We start from the raw sequence: 21,297 nt of genomic DNA on the forward strand, positions 1-21,297 counted from the left end.
TTCCTACTGTCTATAGGAGTTGCAGTCCCTCCCACCTTGCTATTGTCTGCTATCTTTATAATTGTATGGTATATATGACAGGGAGAACAATCAGGTTCACACACACAAAATGGGAAGTGACTTCCTAGGATGGAGTAATGCAGAAAGGGATCTAAGGGCTGTAGTGGACCCCAAGCCAAGTATGACTCACCAGTGTAACGTTGTTGCAAAAAAAGCCAATATGTTTCTGGGATGCGTTAGCAGGAATGTGGTGAGCAGGACACATGAAGTCATTCTTCTGCTCTACTCTGCACTGATTAGGCCTCAATTGGAGTACTGTGTCCAGTTCTGGGCCCCACATTTTACAAAAGATGTGGGGAGATTGGAGAGGGTCAAGAGAAAAGCAACTAACATGATTAAAGGTCTGGTCTGGAAAATGTCTCCTATAAGAGAGGATTAAAAGAACTGGATTTGTTTAGTTTGGAAAAGAGAAGGCTGAGAGGGGACATAATTGCAGCTTGTAAGTACCTACAAATACCTAAAAGGGTGTTATAAGGAGGAGGGAGTGTCTGAAAATAGGACAAGAAGCAATGGGCTTAAATTGCAGCATGGAAGGTTTAGATTGGTCATTAGGAAAAATTTCCTAACTGTCAGAGTAGTTAATTATTGGAATAAATTGCCTAGGATGGTTGTAGAATCTCCATCATTGGAGATAGCTAAGGGCAGGTTAGACAAATATCTAACAGGAATGATATAGATGGTACTTGGTTCTGCCATGAGGCCGGGGGGACTGGTTTTGATGCCCTCTTGGGGTCCTTTCCAGTTCTAGTATTCTATGATTCTATCACTGTTCTTTTTATAACAGTACTTAACATATTTGGAGATTCTTATCAGTTAACCCTCAGTCTTCTTTTCTGTATATTAAACATGTCTAATATTTATAACCTTTCCTCACTGGTCAGATTTTTTAAGTCTTTTATCATTTTTGTTGCTCTCCTCTGGATTTTCTGCAATTTGTCTGTATTTTTCTTAAATGTTCCCTGAATTTGACACTGTACTCCATTTGAGGCCTCACATGTGTCAAGCAGAATCAGGCAGTTATCTTGTGTCTTAAACATGACATTACTGTTAATATTCTCTGGAATTATATTAGCCTTTTTTCACAGCTGTATCACATTGTTGACTCACACTCAATGTAATCCGCTGTCTTGACTTTATTTCATAGTGTAGACATAGCCTAAGGGGGACTGGGTAAGGTCCAGATGTTGCCCTTGCTTATCTTTGCAAACCTCATTGATTTCAGTGGGACTGCACCATTTTTGGAATGGGCACGTAATGTTAGAGAAGTGCTGGCCACCCCAGGAAGTCCATTAGGCACTTTGTTATTGTCAAAAATACTACATGGAAATTGCTTGGATCCTGTGCTATGGGCAATAGTATGAAACTCTAAAATAGCTAAAACAGTGCAAGCAAACTTTTATACGGCAAGTCCTGATCATCTGTACAGCCTGTTATTTACCTGAGACATAGAATGTGATGCCTCTCTCCTCTTTGCCAATCTTGTTTGAAGCCACACAATAATAGATCCCTGATGCATTGCTGTGTTCTGTAGTCAGCTTGCTTACGACCTACCAAGCATGGGGAGAAAAAAAAGTGGTTCAGTGGATCTATGTTGGGGCACGGGCTATAAATGAAGTGAATGAACGAGTTATATTTTATGGTAGAAAAAATGCTGTTAACAAAAGGAATCCTGATTAATCAATGAAGCCCAACACCAGTCAAATATTTCTTTCTCATTTCCCTGTATTTCAGCCCAGTCAGTTCACTTCCCTTTCCCACCTCCAGCAACTCTCCCCTCTCCTCCCTCACCCTACAATCAAGGCTTCTCTTTGCAGCACATCACTGGAGCAGAATGTGGAACACAGACCCAAAGGAAGGACACAAAAGAAAAATGCATGCAACAACCTGAATATACAGGGGGCTTCACTTGTTCAGTGCCAATAACTTTTCTTACAAACTTCCCTTTATTTCTGCTGCACATAATTCTCAGTAAAGAGGAGAGGAAGCCAGACACTGTGTGGACACTAGGTAACTAAAATGAGTGATGTCCCCTTGAAATGAGGGACATTTGAGAAGAATGCTTTGCAGTGATAATCCAAAGTAGATGGCACTGTCTCTGATGAGGTTTAGCTTGGTGTTGAGATGATTCCTTGGGTCAGAGGCTGCCTCAGCACAACAGGTCTCTCCTCTGATCCTGAGGAAAACAGCGGAACTTATGAAATGTAGAAGGCAATAGCAGAAAACTCAGAAGATATTTCCAGCCCCGCTAAGACAGCAAGCTGAATTTCAAATGGAGGGGGTTCCTTTGGCATCATCTGGGAAGAACATCTTTCAGTGGTTCAGCTAGGTATCTGGACCAAGATCAAATTCTTTCTTATTATCTTGCGTTTCTAGAGATCTCTCTGTACCACCCCACTTTCATACATTCCTTCCTGTAACTGACTGCCCCAGGTTTCTGGGTCATCCCACCATGATGTAACATACAATGTCATTAGGATAAGTCAGCTGGTGTCATCTTATTTCTGGATATTTCATTGGTACCATTAGCAAAGAGCCTAACCCACCACAATTGAGAGGCTTCTGTAAGATTACTTTGTATTTCCCTGGTGTTTTCACCTGAGGACCTCAAAACACAGATTTGGAACAAACATTACTTTACTTGAAGGTCTTTTTAATGAGCCAGAGAGCCAGAAGTGATAGCACTCCCTCTGACCCTTCGGCCTTACTGCGGAGTGCTGTGAGTGTGGAAAAGCATCTCAGGATTTTCTTTTTAATATCCAAAACTAAAAGCACGCAAAACATTCATTTTCTCCTTAGATAGTTTCACCTTGCCTATGGTTGGAGCAGGGTGGGATGTCCTTTAAGATTTTCTGAACTTTGGTCCTTTAAATCTTGTAGGGGAATGAGATTCATAGGGTTGATCCCATGGGATTTTTACATTTCAATTTGCAGAAAAACAAGTACATGAAAAAGTGCCTTTGTTTCTCATGGGGACGAACTGTGATGTAGTTTAACAAAAATGGGGAAAAGCCACCTTTAGACGTGGGAATGCAGAGGAAACCCAGTTCCCTTGGCCTCCAACACAGGAAGGGTAATGAGCACCCAATGCTGCCACTGCACTTCTTTTTTGATGCATAAACACCCATTCCATGGGAATGAGATCACACTAAAGAGGGAAAGTATTCTGCATATTCTTTTCACCAGCCGTCCCCTCCCCCCTGTCCCGCCGATAACAATGATGGCTCTGATTTTGCAAGGTGCCTGAGCACTTTAATTTAACAGGACCAATCTCATCTGAGCCAGGACCAATCTCATCTGTATTATTATCATCAGATTTTCTGTTAACATAGGTTTTTTTAAGATCTCCCGAACTATATGTGCAGGAATTATTGCAGTCAGGACTGTGGCCATTTCGAAGTTTGGGGCTAGTGTAGACACGGCCGTAGAGTTTGACAAGAGCATTAAGGGAAACAACCCTATACTTGGGAGAACTGCCATGAGATCTTATTGTCCACTTGCTGACCAAGAATACAGGGTTTTAAAAAAATTGGGTGTCTATCCCAAGGAGAAGCCCTATAAGAGAGAAAGGAGCAGAGATGACTAGACTCAATTCACCACAGGGCTTGTTATGTGGGTGTCATTTATCAAGAAAGTGCTGGGATGTGACAGTGATCTGTGAGGTCAGGAAATATTCCCTGGTCATCCAATTTGGAAGAATTTCTTGGGGAAATCTTAAGGAAGGAGCAAGAGTAACAGATTTCCTGGTTTGCCTAGGAGGCACTCAAGGCAATGAGTGCAGAATACACAAGATATGGCAGAGAAGACCTCAGTTTAGTATCTTGTCCTACTGCATCTCAAGAAGCCCTCCAAAAAGTGGCTTTCCCAACAGCAGGACCGAGCAGAGAAATGCATAGGGTTTCCGTGGGGGAAATGAAGGATTGAAAGTTATTTTATTTTAATAAGATGAGTTCCTTGAAGCTATTATGCACCAGTTTTTTCACTCTGGCTTTATGCTTCTAGGTAAATCCCTGAGATAAGGAGTCCAATTATTTTTGCAGTATCATAAGTAAAGTTCTCAGCTGCCAGATTGCCCTGATCTTGTTTCAGTTTCCAATAAAACAATTCTCTGGAATGTACAAATATTTCACCGGGGGCGTTAACCAGTCTGCACAAATCCCTCAACTCCTCCCCTAGTAGAGTCAGACAGGTTTGTCTTTCACTCAGCAGAATATACCAGGCTAAACCTGAGCAGGGAGGTTAGGTGGCCATTGCCAAAGTTGGCAAACAAATTTCATGGGCTAGTAATCCCTATTAACTCAGAGGGTTAAAAAAATCATTTCATACATAATGCAAATGTTTCCACAGATGTTCATCAGATGTTATCCTAGACAGTTAGAAAAACCCAGGCTCAACAAACATCACCACGATTAAATATGTCTATGTTTGGCCAGGAATTGCAGGTGAAGATTAGGGAACTGTTGCCACCCCTTTTGAGTTAAAATAATTTTAATGAATAAGAAAAATACACAAAAGGAGGGTGAATGTGGGAAGTGGCATGGAACTGAGCAAATGAAAAGATACAGATAGATCATAGGCCTAACAGTGAGTCCCCTTGGACCTATCACCTGGGGAGTTTAAAAAGGAACCAGAAAAAAGCATAGAAGAATATTCTGATACAATGATTCTACATTTGTTGCAGGGAAAAACTAAATGATCCTGTGAGTTCCCCACGTCTCTTAATGTTCATGCTTAATGTATTTGTTATACAAAGACAGGCCTGGAAACTTGTGCCAGGAGTACAAGAGTCCTGGCTATGTTGTCATCTGCTGGACCCACACTTTTACCCTACTTCTGTGTGTTCTCAGGTTAGTTGTAGTGATTATCTGAAGTCAAATCATCAGTTACTTTGAGATGACACATTTGTGATGATGTTAACATTGATGAAAGGTGGCAAATTGAGACTTAGACTGTAGTCTTCTTTTCCTTCTGTGACATCCCACACAAGTGCAGTTGAAGCTTCGCCATCCCATTGCAACTGGCAGTTCAGTTGTGTGTCCCATCAATCCTTTGCTCTTCTGCTGAGACTGTACCTAAGATGCTCAATCACGCAGTACTTCAGTAGCAGTTGTACTTTGGATACATTTCTAGAGAGAGTTGGCTTGAAACCCCCATCAACCACTACAAAGAGCCCTCTAAATGCCTTCCAGAGAAGAACAATTTCTGATTGCTTGGGCTGGCTTTGAACCCGTCACACAGAAGGTTTCATTGTCCCTTACATCAGTGTTTCTTAAACTTTTTGAGACCATGGAACACCAAATACCTATGAAAATTTTCTTCAAAAAAATGTTGTCAGACCAAAAAAACCCCAAACAGCAATGTATGCAACAAAACCAAAATCAAGTAATTTATTCAGGTATCATAGCAATGAAGAAGTAAAATTGTAGTGGTTTTCATAACAGAAAATATATACCATCAGTGTATGATATCAAAATATTGTCAGACACTTGCGCTACACCTGTGAGTTGTTCATGGAACACCAAATAAACACTGCCTTACCTAACCCTGTTCCACCCAGTCCCTTTTATCCAAGTGATGCATATTTAACCAATAAAAGCTAGTTAACTAATTAAGTTTAAAGCCCAACCACAAAACAAATTGCCATTATCTCTAAATAAAGGCTAAGGCAAGTAATTGAAGAGACACTGCTTGAAAAAAGAAATGGACTGGAATAGTTCAATACATTCCATATGTTTAACTGTGTAATATTCCTACACTAATAAAAAAAAAAAAAGAAGATGCTATTTTAGGGGCAGCCAAGATGCATTCCACGGTCACACAACATGAGTGTCCTAAGACATTTTGTAGCAAGTACAATGCAGCTTGGCTTTTTCTTTCAGCTAAAGTGAGCTGGAGCCAGGAAAAATAAATAATTTTTTCCGTTTGTTTTCAGTTCCTTGGTCTCATCCATCCCTCTTCTGGCTCTACTTAACAATTCTTCTCTCCTTCACGCCATGAGCAACATGTGGGCGAGGAAGAGGAGGAGAGAAAGGGGGATGAAAAAGTGATCGGCTGTCTCATCCTGGCACTGGGAGGAAGGAGATGGCTGAAATTAGCGGGAATTGCTCTAGAAATCTTTCACAGCCTATATTCAATTAGCTCCTTATTCAGCCACTCTGAGGGCAATGGTATTGGACTGGAATTTCCTTGTTAAAAGATGCTGTCTGAACTGTTCCAGTCAGATCTTAGCAAATGCACTGAAAAGCTGAAAAAGGAAGGTGAGAGGCCTGGATTAGATAACAGTCAGGGAGTTGACTGAAGGCTGCTGGGCTCTGCACTCAGCTCTGTGAATGTTTAGCTCTGTGATCTCATTTACCCTTTCCATGACTCAGTTTCCCTGTTAAAAGAAGACAGTACTGACCTGCCTCACAGGCCTGTTGGTAGGCTTACTGATTGGAAAGTGCTTTGAGATCCTCAGAGGAAAAGTGCTGAACAAGCACAGAGCATTAGTCATGTGTATAAACCCCTCCCTAGTGACTTATGCACCCTGTGGTTGTTTTGCTTACATATGAAGGCCCTTCGGTATAAAATGCTCTGTACCAAATTGTACTGCTGGCCTCTCCCATCAGAAGCTGGCAATCCTGCTTTGTTTAGAAAATGACCGAACAACACATCGTTGCTGTAGAGAGCTGGCAGGCTGTTGGCTCAGGGTGGTTCTGGGAATCCCACCGGGTCAATTAGCAGCTGCCATTTGGAGACAGTGATGTTTGTTCTAGGCATGAACAATCACAGGCCCTATCATCGCCTCTTTAGACCCACCTCTGCTGTGACTAATCTCAACTAGGCCTGGCCCTAGTGCTGGTGGGCAGGGGACTGTCTGGGCCTGGAGCGATCCCATACTCTGGGACCATCACAAGCACTCTAGCAGGCCCTGTGCACTGCAGGAGTGGGGAGACTGCTTTGGCTTCTTACCCAAGAGTTCACAAACCAATGAACCCAAAGTGGGCAGGGGGCCCTTGGCGTGGCTCCTTGGGGCTCACCAGAAAGAAGGTTAAACCACTGAAAAGGATGGGGTAGCCGTACATTGCTTTGTACACTAGAGAGCTCAAGGAGGGCCCATGCCACTATGTACTGTCCTCTGCATATGCTAGAGCCTACACATCATAATTTGCTTCCTGGCATTTGGATGTCTTACCCAGAATTAGGGGTGTGACTGCTCCCCCTGCCCTGCTCAACAGACAAACCGGTGCTGTTTTTGGAAGGTTGTTTGAAAGGTGCACCTGTATGGGGTGATGCTTTTAAAACATCTTAATTGTTCCACTGACAAACTCTGCTGCACCCCAAGTGCTGTACTTTGTTCCTCCAAGGCAGTTTAATGCTGTTGTTTTCAGCTGGAGCTGCTTAAGCCCAACCCCTTTCCCAGGTCCTTCTGAAATAAAATCATAAGGTTCCTGACACAGTGTCTCCCAATCAGCCATGTGAACAAGGCAAACCAATTATGAACCACATAGACACCTGTGAGAGAGAAAAGACCCAGCAAAAAAAGGACTGCATTATCTATGGACCCTGCTATTTTTTTGCCTATGACCTGTTCTCCCAAGTTCAGATCAATACAATCATTTTATAGAGGGAAAGAGATTAAAGGAATATTATCCCAGCACCTTGTAACCTGAGGGGCAACCTTAAAGCAATTAAAGTCCTGGGAGATGCTTCCCCTGGCAGTAAAATGCAGCCACCTCTGGCAACTGCTTAATACTTTAAAACAGCAGCTGAAGACTCCAGTATCTGATCAAAACTGCAGGGAGAAATTGGCTTGTGTAACAGGGTCAGGCCAGCAGACCATAGTAAGAAGGGAGAAGGGCAGCTCAGGATGCAGCCCCAACCGGGGGAAGAAGAGAAAAAGCTGGTTAAGCACACAGGTGGAAGTAGCATGGAGGGGCTGCAATTAATCAATGAGGGCCAGCTGATCTAATAGCCGGAAAGCTAGCAGAGTTTTTAAAAAGCCATCCCAATCAGGGACGGTATGGGGGAAAAGTGTGAAAAGGAGAGTGAAATAAGGAGGTCAGGAGTGTTAGCAGAAGACAGAAGGTGTGGGGGGCAGGCAGGCAGGCAGGCAGCCAGCAAGCAGCAGCAGCAGCAGCAGCAGCAGCAGCAGCGCGCCTGGGCTCCCTTCCCCTGGAGAGACTGAAAGCTCTGACTGCAACTAGGAGGGAAGAGGCTGATCAGCTAGTCTAGACAGACAGAGGTGGGTGCAGCCACATCCCCCCCACCTAAAGGGAAAGGTGGGGAATCTTGGCAAGACACAGGGGTACCTTGCTACAGTTGGCAGAACAGAAATTGGCCAAATAAGAATTTGGCTAGGAAGTCTGAGTAAATACCCTGGTTCTTGTGACACATACTGAGGTGTCCAGAATAATCACACGCTGATCCTTAAGGCTGAAACTCACTTGTGAGTCACCAGTCTATGAACAGGGAACCTCACAGAGGCAGAGTGATGGAATTCCCTCGCCAGCTGGGAAAAGGAACAACAACAAAAGGCTTATGTCCCATAAGGATAATGTCAGACTGTATTGATTTTCGTGTGCAAGGCATTCAGAGATCCTTGCAAAGTGTTGTTATGAGATGGCTAGACATCTCAACTGGGAAATACCACCCACAGCAGCACAGAATCCCCTAGCACCTTGCTGGGTGATTGGTTCTCTACTAACTCAGGCCTTAAAAATGTAGGTATGCCTCCTCTGAAGTTCAAAAGTCAGGGCACCTGAGAGAGAGCAAAAGTTTGGTTTTAGGTTAGCAGCACCAGGAATTTAGGGGTAGTGGGTTCTGCATTATCAGCAGTCAGGGTCCTAAAATATTAATGCAGTTTTTAAAATATCACTGGATAACATGAATCTCTGAAGGTGTTTGAGAGCTTGAAATGGAAGACATCTGAGACAGAGTGTACTGAAGTGCTGGAGATGGAAAAATTCACCCTAGCCTTTGCAGCACTTCAGCTACGGCAGGGCATGCTCAAATCATACAGGAAAAATACCCAATTTCAGCTAATCCCAGCCTCATCACACAGTCAATAAAAGCTGGGTTAACACAGTCTCCAACATCTTTATTATTTCATCTGGCTAGTCAAATGCAGATGAATTACTTGCTAGGACATGGCGGGAATGGATTGGTCTATTTCCTGTCTGTTTCATTTCTGGTGGGAATAACAGCTGATAAAAACAAGGAAAAGTCTGAAGGCTACAGGATTTCATCAGTGTCTTTTAAAAAGTGTATTCTATTATCTAAAGGCTTCACTTACCTCAACACAGATAGTCTTGGACTTGAGAAATGGGGTGGATGGAATTAGCCACAATGTAAGCTGGCAGGTAGAGTGCTGAAATCTGAGATTCACATAACCTAGCTTTATTAACAGGAGTAAATCTTAATCAAGACCAAGAGTTATTAGGAAAGACCCCAGAATGCCTTTATAATCAGCTGGCCAGAGGGAGATGAAAATGTATGAAGGAATCATAAATTGTAAAATTATGTTATCTATAGCTGTATCTTTTAATGAAAATTTAATGATGAAGTACTTAAATGTGTCTGCACAAAGCCTATGTGTCAAGGGTTTGGGAAAGCACAAAGATGCGAACACTTCAGTAAGACTGCAAGCTTGAAAAAACAACACAAACCAGAAGAAGCTACTGCAAACTGGGATCAAACAACAGCTGCAAAGTTATTGGAATAATCCCAAAGGAAGAAGAGAAGTTGCTTACAGAGAGAACAACAAGAGTCATCATTAGAAAAATAAACGTGGGTGGAGGAGGCTGGATCCATGTGCCCTGTCTTCACTACTGTGCTAAATTGGCACTGCTGCGACTGAAGGAGCAGTATTGTTTTAGTGACTCTGTTGAAGATGCACTATCTTGGCAGGAGCACGCTCTCCCACTGATGTAATTATTCAACCTCAACAAATATGGAAGCTGTTGGAGGGAGATGTATTCCCACCGACAGCATGGTGTAGTCGCCGCATTATGTCGAATGGGGGTCTGGCTTTTCCACATCCCTAAGCTGTGTAATTGACATTGGCTTAAGTAGTGTTGCAGACAAATCCTACTTAAGACACATTTGTCAATGAATTCAGGATGGCAAGGACTGAATGAGCCACAGAAACCGTACAAAACACGGTCTGTTCTGCTGCTCATGCTGCTCCTGTTCTAAGTATGGCTTTGATGTTGCCAGTCGAGCACCTTTCACCAGCATAAAATACCTATGGTGCACTTCAGTCCCAAACACTTCCAAGTATTGCCTTGATCCTGCTATCCATTCCCTATTGGGCAATACGTACTCTTGGGCTGGTGCTCCATTGAAGTCAAAGGAGCTCTATACAGTCACAAGGGAGGTTCAACTGCATGGCTTTGACTGCAAGCTTGGAGCCTGCAATATTAGACTGATGGTAATGAAGTGCAGCCATCTCTAGAACAGACATCAAGAGCCAATGAGCACGCACCAGTAGAGGGAAGAGGATATTTTGGCCAGGGAAATTAGGTCAAATCACTGCTCTGACCAAAAGTTCTGAAGGATGGTTTGCATCAGAGCGATAGGCACAGTGTTCATTTAGTCACAATAACAGTGTCTGCAGAATGCAGAGAGAAATAGCCAGGCTTAGTGAGTGGATTACATGGACCTCAATTTCTCAAGCTCAGAAACCTGAAGCAAGCCCATGGAAAGAAAATGTATGTGAGCTGCTTTGAGTTGGGCTTGTCCCACTCCTCTCCCTTGTCTGGCAGACTAGCGCCCACTAAAGTGCTCTAAAATGATCAATTTTCATGTCACCCATTGTCAGCAGAGGGAGGATGACTTTTGGTGATCTTTTCCACAAGGGTTTGCAGTCTGGGGGAAGAGCAAAGTGTCGCAGCTTTGGAAACAGAAGGCAGCCTGAGGCTGAGATTCCAGAAACAATTACTCAGGCACTTCCCTTTGGCAAACACGGCCCAGATCTGCACCTAAAATCCTTTCAAGGACAGAAAAATGGGATGAGGAAAGGGGGAGAGTTTGGTTGTTTGGCCTATGTGTGGAAAACAAACCAGAATAAACTAGTGCTGTTTGCTTGGTTGCAGTGCTTCTGGCATCCCAGTTTGATGCACAAAGCAGTAACTGCTGAAAGGCCAATGGAAGGGGGATTCTACAAGTCTGGCGACAATTGTAAGGCACCTGATCTGCGCCATGGCTTTTTAAACTGACTTTGAAATAGGTAAAGCCCTTAGACACAGATGGGTCTGTTTCACGGTCACACCCATGGCAATCTGATTCTCCTCTCGCACAGGCTTCCCAGTGCCATTGGCTTCAGTAGAATTATTTCTGCATTATGCGAGTGTGCAGGGAGATGGAGACTGAGACCTTGTCCACGCTACCACTTATTTGGGTATAACATACATCATTCAGCTGTGTAAATAAACTACCCTCACACCCCTGAACGATGTACATTACACTGGCCAGTGTAGTCAGCACTATGTTGGCAGGAGAGCTTCTCCCACCAACACAGCTATTGCCTCTTGCAGAGGTGGTTTTATTATGCTGAGGGAGAGAGCTCTGTTGTCAGCATAGAACATTTTCAGCAGACAGGCTACAGTGGCACAGCTGCCTAGGTGCCACTGTAGTGCTTCTAGGGTAAACAAGCCTGCAGTTTCTTAGCACAAGCTCAGAAGACCTGATGTGGGTGTTGGCCTTGAGAACCCCAAAAGCCAAGGGCCTGAATGATTTACAAAGGAAGCACCTGTGTGGAGACAAGCTGCTGTTATCTGAAGAGAAAAGAAACTGTTAGTTGGCAGAAGAAGATCTTAATTCAACAGCCATTTATTCCCCCAAAAGGGGATTTACATGGCTTAATTCTCCTATAGTATACAGCAAGACAGGTTTGGAATGATCTGTTTGTTCCTGAGTGCACTAGGCCGATAGCCCCTAGTCATGTACCATGTCCAGCTACTGCTGAGTTCTGTAGAAACAGCTGGGACTTTCCAAGTAGTTGCTGCTTCTCTAAAATTCCGAGACTAAAGGAGCAGCAAAAGACAGAGCCTCAGGGCCTGGTGTATCTAGATACATTCAATCCTAAATGCAGGGAGCCTCAGCAGGGGGACCACTTTGGTAATGAAACTGGAACTGTGGTTTTCCTTCCATTTTCCAAGTTCTGCTTTATATTGCACTCCACACTGAGAGTGTCCAGGCAGACCTGGCCAAAGAGTTTGTGGGGCCAAAGGTGGCATGCTGACAGCAGGGCCCAGCTGGTGGGAGTGTGGGACCTTAAAGGCATGGGGTCCATGGCAACTGCCTTGCTCACTTTGCCCTAGGGTTGGGCCTGTCTCCGGGACACAGACCAGGTGAGAGAGGTCTTGATTCTCCTGGGTGCTGATCACTCTGGATTCAGTTCTGGGAAGCACATGAATCCCACAAAGTTAACCATGTATTTAAGTACTTCGCTGGGTCAGCACTAGAGGACAAAGACTCTTGCAGGATCGAACCTCAGCACACCTGATGCATTGCCCCATCTGCCCCCTCCCAAACAGAACTGTGCTACTGACTGAAAACCCGTAAATATCCATCTATATAACAAGTAAGGGTAAACATGTCAGAGCAACACCACCACCTCTTCTCCAGTACAGGGTCAGAAGTCTTCAGCTGAGATGCACAACATTTGCAGCAACCTCTGGATTGGAATGGCCATGCATAAAACGTGCCATCTTGTTCTCCCAAACATTCTAGTTTGCAGCATTTAGGCCCAGGTGGAACTCTGGGAAATAGTGTGTCTCTTAAAGCTCCCAGGCACACACAGGGAACATGCTCATGGTGTGACCCCTGGAGCATGCTGTTCATGGGCAGCCAGTCGTGCTAGGCAGGGCAGACAGGTATTTATGGCTTTTTCTCCTCACACCTGTTATGGAATTGTTTGAGCCCCTGGGGATTAGCAAACAACCACGACTCCAAGGGAAGTCAGAGGGAGCTGAAAATTATCAGAAATCAGAATCTGAAAACAACGCCCAAATTATCTCTGAATGCACACCCCCAAACTGGATGAACACAAACACAGAAACGTTTAGATGTCAAGTTTATTATTATGGGGCTAATAATGCTTCTATTTTTCACGGGTGTACTGTGAGCATGGATTTGTAAAGAACAAATCACATCAAACCAACCTGATATCTTTCTCTGAGAGAAGAACAATCCTGGTGGATAAGGGGAAGGTGGTAGAAATTGTATACTTAGACTTTCGTAAAGCGTTTGATACAATCTTGCATGATCTTAAAAATAAACTAGGGAAATACAAACTAGATGGTGCTGCTATAAAGAAGGTGCGAACTGGTTGGATAACCATTCTGAGAGAGTAGTTATCAATGTCTCACAGTGTCATGAATGAATGCCTGTAAAGGGTTAAACCCAGAGAGTGTGGGTTTTCTGTTGGCGAGCAGCCAGGTGAGCCAATGGGAAGAGAGAAATTTTGTTGTTTTTTTTTGTTTTGTGTTTTGGTTTTTTTAACTGAAGCAATTACCTGCTAAGGAGTCTTTCTTTTGTGTGGCCATAGGTGAGAGAATTCAGTAAATATCCAGGCCACAAGTAGATCTGGGCATATAGCTATGTACGTAGAAAGGAAAGGAAATGTATAGTTTGACTCAATCAGGTTTTTTCATTTTGAGTTTGGTGTGGGACTTCTCAGGCTGGCTCATGTACCCCCCTATACACTGTAAGTTTTAAACTGGATCCCAGGGAAGTAATTCTTGTACTTTAACCTACTAACACCTAGCAACCAAGTATGATTTGTGACTGCTTCCCGCCTCTCCCATTGTCTGTGAATGGTGATCTGTGACCAACAAGAGCGGCAATCACCTGATACCTCTGGAGATTCAGGTAAACATAGGGGTGAAGGCCTGCCTGACACTAACCCTGGAGGACTGGACCTGGACCATGGGCCAGTTTCTGCCCACCATGACCTAGATGGCGCTTGATCCTGCTTGAGGGTAGAAGCCTGGACTTGATGACCTCTCAAGGTCCTTTCCAGTTCTAATATACTATGATTCTGCAGCGGTGTAGCTCATTCCAGATACAAAGTGCTCTGTAAGAGAAGTATTGTGAGGCCCTTAGAGCTGAGTCCTAGTCACTCCTGTGCAGAGCAGTCCTTACACTTTCTCAAGACTGACGCTGAAAAGTTTTTGACCCACGTGTGTTTGAAGAGTTTTAAGCAGGGCAAATGACATCACTGCCAGAGTCTGACATTCCTAAGCACCAGAGATTTGAAATGGATCCCATGGCTGTGGAATTTAAAGCATGCTAGTAATTAGGGAAAGCAGTGCTTGAGATACTCAGGGAGAGTTACTCCATGTGAATGCAGCAGCTCCTTCAAGGAACCAGTGATTATTCCAGGACATACCTTTTTCTTATCTCCATTCATCATATATTCCTCCTCAATGCTCTTGATTGTGTTGCCTGTAGACATGTCTGTCTCTCTGTTGTTTTGCTGAATGACAATTCTTTGGCCACAGGGTCTGCAGCTGGAGGTGAAAAAGAGGTTGAAATTGAAAAACCCACATTTGAACAAAAGTGGTCTTTATGACTTTGTCTACATGGTGCCCTAACCTCAAAATAGGCTATTGCAGCATGTGGCACTCTCTAAACGGCACCACGTGTTGAAATAAAGTGCTATTTCAAGGCATCTCTGTACTTCTCCTGCTATGAGGTGTACAGGGATGCCAGAATAGTGCACCTGTTATCTCAAAAACCATTTCAAGGCAATGGGCATGTTTCATAGACATGGGCAGCTATTTTGGGATACCATGGTATCCCAAAATATTACCCACTGTGTAGACATAGCCTATTTGTGCAGTGCTCCTAGACTTCTTAAAAGCTACTGATAAGAACAGACTGAAGAGATTCCTGTCTCCTTGTGGAAATGACCATTGATACATCTCACATTCACTTTGTTATGAGGTTTAAATTTGGTCTAAACATTGATCCAGCTAAACAATTTTCTGATGTGGCTTAACTCAGCCAGACTATGTGTCTAAACTCTGCACTCAGGTTTAGAGCACATTAAGAACAATGTGTTTCTAACGAATGACTTTCATAGGCTGGAAAGTGGATTAGTCCCATTCACAAAGGCCAGTCGAACAGTGTTAGAGACCATGTTGGCCATAAGAAACTCTGCCACATTCCCCATGACACAACTAAAGACAGAGCATAGGTAATTAAATCCAATCACAAAAGTGTGATTTGCAAAACAGGAGCTACACCTGCAGATCATTATAGTTATAGCTCATTAGAGGTATCAGACACTTGCTGTTTATTCTGAAATTAGAAATCCCGCTCATTCAAACAATGGAAGGTGAATGATAATATTCCTACGCAGCAAAGCCAAGTAGGATAAGTAAGTGCAAAGAAAGGTACTGGAATGGGTATGTATTAAGACAACAGAGGAAGAAGAAAAGGGGGTTTCCATTCATAATTAATGATGCATTAATTTAATGTAAAAACAAGAAGTAATCCTGTGGCACCTTATAGACTAACAGATTTCTTGAAGCATAAGCTTTCATGGGCAAAGACGCACTTCATCAAATGCATGGAAGGTAATTGGTCTGTGGTATGTGATACTAGTGAGACCTCAGCTGGACAGTTGTGTGCTTTCCAAAAGATGTGAACAAACTGGAGAGAGTCCAGAGGAGAGCACCAAATGTGATAAAAGGATAAGAGATAAAAAAGATAAAACCTGTGAGAAACATTTACAAAACAGGGCATATTTAGTCTTGAGAAAAGCACAGTAAGGGAGACATGATAACAGACTTCAGATATGATAAGGGCTGTTATAAGGAGGACAATGAATCATTATCTCTATTGTCTCCATGTGCAGTGAAGATAGGAAGAGAAATAAGGGACTTACTCTATAGCAAGGAAGGTTTCAATTCAATCTTGGGAAAATCTTCTAACGCTAAGGGTAGCTAAGTGCTGGAGTAGGCTTCCAACAGAGGCTGTGAAAGCCCCCTCTTTACAGGTTTTAAAGAGCAGGTTAGACAACACCTGTCAGGGATGGCCTAGGTTTACATGGTTGTCCCTCATTTCAGGGGATTGGAATCCATGGCGCCTCGAGGTCCCTTCCAGCTCCACAATGCCATGATTCAATGATACTGACAAATTCAGAATAAGGTGTACTTCTGAGTGGTTCTGAAATTTCATCACAGAGGGTCCTCTTTGGAGAGCTGGCTGGCTCAGGGGTCTGGTATTGGCTGGCTATAAAGATCACTACATGTCATGGTTGCTAGTTTAGATCTAGCCTAGGATGGAAGTGAATGAAAATTGTTACTATATGATTGATGGCTGTGAAGTGAATTCACTTCAGATCCTGAGAGACAGCTGTCCACATTGCAAAGGCAACACTTTGTCAGCAATTTCAGCAGAGATGCCAAGGTTTGGATGAACAGGGGGTCTGAATTTCTGCCCTCAGGCCTGGAGAACATTGCAGCAGAATAGTCATAGGAGGTAAAACTTGTGCAAAATAGAAGTGACTTGATTTTCAGAAGAGCAGGCAGCGCACCGATAAATCCCACTGATTTGCTTAGGAGTTGTGGGTGCTGTTCTTGTGATAATCAGGCTCCTAGTACATAAGGCCTCCTCTGCAAGGTGTGCATTGGAACAGCAGTTTGTGCACCAGGAGATCACGAGATACACTTTGGATCAATAAATCTGTACAGATATTGGTGTGTCCATCTTGCACAGTCTGATCTGAAGGTGCCTTGAGTGGCTTTGCAAGTAACAATTCCCTGGTAAGGCTGTGTAAGGGAGGAGCTCAAAGGAAACAAATCAAATCACGGCTAGACGTGGAGTGAACAATGACAGCATGCTGGGACTCCAGCTACAGGAGTGAGAGAGAGAAGAGGAGGAAACGAGACAACAGCAGGAAATGAGGAAGGGTGGGGTGTGTATCATTTCCCACAGGAATCCTCCTACATCTTCTGCTGAGGAGAGATAAGACTGCTTTGGAGGCCAGCAGAGACAGACGCCATTCTGCAAATGTGTTTAACTTGATAACATCAGGCAGTGAATTGCTGAGGGATTTGGGCTGGGGATTATGCACAGCCTTTTGTGTCCAGGTTACTGGTACAAATTTGGCCTGGCTTGGCAGTAATGCCCTGGAGCTACTCACACAGAGTGCCTGCTGTCGTGGTAGGGGCTAAATTCAAATGCAGGAAAATGTAGTTTGGGTGTGGAGTCTTGCAGTCCCACCCTGGATGCTGGTATTGTAGAAGACTGCAGGTAAGCTCGTGTGACTTCCATCAGTATGTGTGCTACATTGTCCTGCACGGAAGTCTGTGGCAATACCTATGTGCTCTAACAAAGGTCTGCAAATTCTCAGCTGTTGTTTTATTCCTGGAGGGACAATGTGTTTGGCCAAATGGTAAACCCATTACCCAGGCTACCCTTCAACTTTGAATGTGGATGAAAATGAGACCGCTGCTGAAGCTTAAATCTTGGGCCCCTGGTGGCTGCTGTCCTATGAAACCTCATGGGTAATTTCCCTTTGATATGAGTTGCCTTCAAATGCTCCTTGCTACTTGTCCATGTCCAGTGGCCTGTTGCCAGACGTGTCCTTGAGAAGAAGCGGAAACTGCAGCCATCTTTTCAAACATTTTCCACTGCTGCTTTTCAAATGACAGCAGAAAAAAGGAGACACACATCGCATTTCTCTCTTTCTTCTTCCCACGTTGGCCTTTATCTTTGAGGTGGAAAACCTGACTCCAGCCTCTCACTGAAGAAAAGGGTTAAAGTGCAATGAGAGTTGTTACGTTTGGCTCCTATATTTCCCTTTGGTGCTCATCAGGGGAAGTGCTCCCCATCCAGATCTGTGCCAGGGCACCTCCCCGTGGACTACTTTGCTAATATCTCAGTGGGAACAAAGGAAACTCCTCTTTGTGTAAGGAATCCTCATGAAGCATCTTGTGTTTAACCCCTTTAGTACCTGTTTGTTGGATTCTGACCTGCCAGCTTTCTTCCGCTTCTGACTCCTGCTCTGTAGCAAACAAATGTTCACAGCAAGGCATTCATCCCTTTTCTGTACCTTGCAGTATATAACATAGAAGTTGATCTGTGTGAGCAACAACTCAAATGCACTGAAGAAGATGGCTCCAGACATTGCGGTTAGACATATGGGACTCCTATGTGATACTGAGCCTATATTCTTGAAAGGTTTGTCAATCAGTGGTCCCAGAAGGAATAGAAAGGGTTTTTTATTCCTGTGATTACTTGATTTCTACACTTAGAAAGAATAAACTTTTCCTTCAAAGCTGCCCATGCTGGTGGTTCACACAAATCTGCCATTCCCTTATCTGCTAACCATATATTCTGGATCCAAGGATGCACAGGAAAAAAACTCCTGTCAAGTCCAAGGGACATTGTCAGGTTAAACAGAATCTAGTCTAATTCTGTTATGCTAAGGTGACCTTTCACTGTTCTGACAGAAAAAAGGCCAAGAATGGGTGTAATTGACAACCTAAGCAGTGTAAAATGGCCCTACTGCAACAGAATGCTAAATATCAATTAAACAAGCACAGTGCCTTAGCTCTGCTATTAATAACCCAGTAGACTCCTCCAGCTGAATTATTTTTGAAAATCCAATTGACTTTTTGCTCTTTGTAGTGTTGTTTTTGCACCTCTATGTCTCAACTCAAACAATGCAGATCAATAGAATTAGTTTCACTTTTGTTGCATCTGGTGGAAATCAGACACAATGCAAGGACCCCCTTTGGCCCTAAAATCTATAAATCTTGTGCTTTTGGTTGCAAACTCTGCAAGGGACGGCTTGTTTGTTTTTAAAGCATCTATTTCCATTGGAATTTAAAGACTCTTGGACTTCTCCATTGGCCGTAGGTATTTGTAGAAGTTTATTTTTACAATATCTAAATTTTGAGTAAAATGTGAGTTGTGAGTGACCTTTCAAGGTGAATAGTCATGTCTGCCATGATTACAGAAAACAAGGTGCAAGATTCTTGCCCTTAATGTACTATTATATCTCGGGGAAGTGGTAAGGAAGTTATACAGCCTTCCCCTTCTGGATCTTTAATCTGAAACCAGACTGGTTTCATAGTAACTATCTGCTCTTTGATGATCTGCATAAAATGAGTTGCTTGGTCTCAGAAAAAGTTCCTAGTGGGCACAGAATCCAGCACCACTGGTGGCAGTAGAGGCTTGGCCCTGGTGCCTTCTGAGTGAATGACTAAACTCTCATTTGATTTAGTAACTCAAGATACGGTATTTTGCCATTGCTGCCCACTGAAGGGGCTCAGGATTGAATAGGCCTTATCACATGGATCTCTCCAGGTCAGGTGTATAAGGTGAATATGCGGGGAAAGCCTGCACTGTGGATGTCTATGCTGTGGACCGATGACTTCAGTCTCCAAGAGCTTCCCTGTTGCCCTCAATTTGCCTTTTGAAAAGTAAAATGGAAGGGTATTGGCGCTATACACTGGCGGTATACACTGGCGCTAAAGTCTCCCCCTTCACAGATACCCAAGCAAGAGGTGTTCTCAGAGAAAGAAACAAAGATCTGTAACCAGCTTACCCTGAGAATTGAGCCCCAGAAACGTGACTTTGCAGCCTGTCTGCAGGGGAGCATGGTTCCCATTCCCATGTGATTTTGGGGTCAGGTGTCCCACTCGCAGTGCACTGAAGACTGTGTGTGCTTCCCAGGTCCACTTGTGCAACCTTGTCAAAGTAGGTCTCCTTTTCGTAGATTTTGGGCCTCTCTGAAAACAAGAACAACCCACAAAGCAAGATGACGAATATTGCCATAAAGCTTGGGCAGTGTTGTTACCTGGGCATGACTGGTTTCCATGGGAGTGTATGTGGCTGTAACCAGTGATGACACTCAAAGAGAGAGAGACTCATTCAGAAATGGTAAAGACATGGGCTGGGTGCACAGTGACTGGTGATACTGAAAATATTCCCACATAAAAGGCGTACAGTCACTAGCTTGGACCATTCATGACTCTACGTACAAAACATGCGAACCCCACCACATTAATCCTAGCTTCCCTCAAATGCCATGGACATTAGGGCTACAGCTACACTAGCCCCCTCCTTTTGGAAGAGGCATGGTAATGAGTGAGTTGGGAAGATACTAATGAGGTGCTGCCATGAATATGCAGTGCCTCATTAGCATAATGGTGGTCACATGCAATTGAAAAGCCCCGCTTTCGAATTGCGCACTGCCTGTCTAGACGGGGCCTTTCGAAAGGACCCCTGGGACTTTGAAAGCCTCTTCTTCCTAAAACCAAATTGGAAGTAGGGGCTTTCGAAGTCCGGGGTGGGGGGTCCTTTCAAAAGGCTCCTGTCTACACAGATGACAGGTGATTTGAAAGCAGGGCTTTTGAATTGCACGCTGCCACCATTATGCTAATGAGGCACTGTATATTCATGGCAGTACCTCATTAGTATCTTCCCAACTCACTCATTACCATGCATCTTCTGAAAGGAAGGGGCTAGTGTAGACGTAGCCTGGCTGTCTCCTGGTTAAAGCTACACAGTGAAATTCGCATTTTCAATGGGCATAGAGTTAAGCTCTTACAAAGCGGTTTTTCCCTACCATATGGGCAAAATCTGATGTTCTCTCCTAGTTCTTACACTCTGCTGCCCAGACTTCTAGCATCAGAGTCATAAAAGAATCTTATTTGATTTGGAATAGGGTTTCATTGTTCATGATCTTCTCAGAGTCTTTGTTACAAAATCTTTTTGATGGGGACATTCCTCCTTCATTACCTTGTTCCATGTACAAGGTAAAAGGGAAAGGGAAGGAGAGCAGGAACTGCAAAATTCATGGTGCTCTTGGGGCAAAAGGCAGTACGAAAGGGGTGTGAAGAAATTCTTACCACTAGCAAAATGATTAAGCCAAGCTATTTGGATTTGGAAAAAAAAAGGCAAAATATTTCTTACTGATTGATTCTTTTACAGGTGGAAAATTGTCATTTTGCCACCCTGTTTCCTCAGAACATGATAAACCCCTATTTGGAGCCAACTTGAGAACAAATCCTGATTTTGAGATTTTGGCATAGGGTTGAGATTCCTGGAATGCTCAGGAACATCTCTCATCCCATGTGCAGAGACACAAAACAGCTCAACAATTTAAGCAGCAGATAGAGCAACAACTTGATCATTCCAATATGTAAAGTATTTTCACCAGAATCTCAGAAACACAACGTTGGGTCATGCTCTAGGGTGGACTGAACACTAAAATATTTCAGTAAGCATCCAAAG

The 21,297-nt window shown here is 43.6% G+C and overlaps 1 protein-coding gene across 1 annotated transcript in view; it reads right to left on the reverse strand.

Annotated features, from left to right (window-relative positions):
- LOC142019985 (vascular endothelial growth factor receptor kdr-like) overlaps window positions 1–21,297 on the reverse strand; it is a 196,069-nt gene that overhangs the window by 72,120 nt on the left and 102,652 nt on the right. The window contains exons 10-12 of the mRNA XM_075007461.1: window positions 19,607–19,790; window positions 14,432–14,552; window positions 1,499–1,607 (exon numbers count right to left, since the gene is read on the reverse strand). Of these exons, the coding sequence (XP_074863562.1) occupies window positions 1,499–1,607; window positions 14,432–14,552; window positions 19,607–19,790 (414 nt within the window). The remainder of the gene's footprint in view (window positions 1–1,498; window positions 1,608–14,431; window positions 14,553–19,606; window positions 19,791–21,297) is intronic.

This window comes from Carettochelys insculpta, chromosome 13 (genome assembly GCF_033958435.1).
Source record: "Carettochelys insculpta isolate YL-2023 chromosome 13, ASM3395843v1, whole genome shotgun sequence".
NCBI classification, from domain to species: domain Eukaryota; kingdom Metazoa; phylum Chordata; order Testudines; family Carettochelyidae; genus Carettochelys; species Carettochelys insculpta.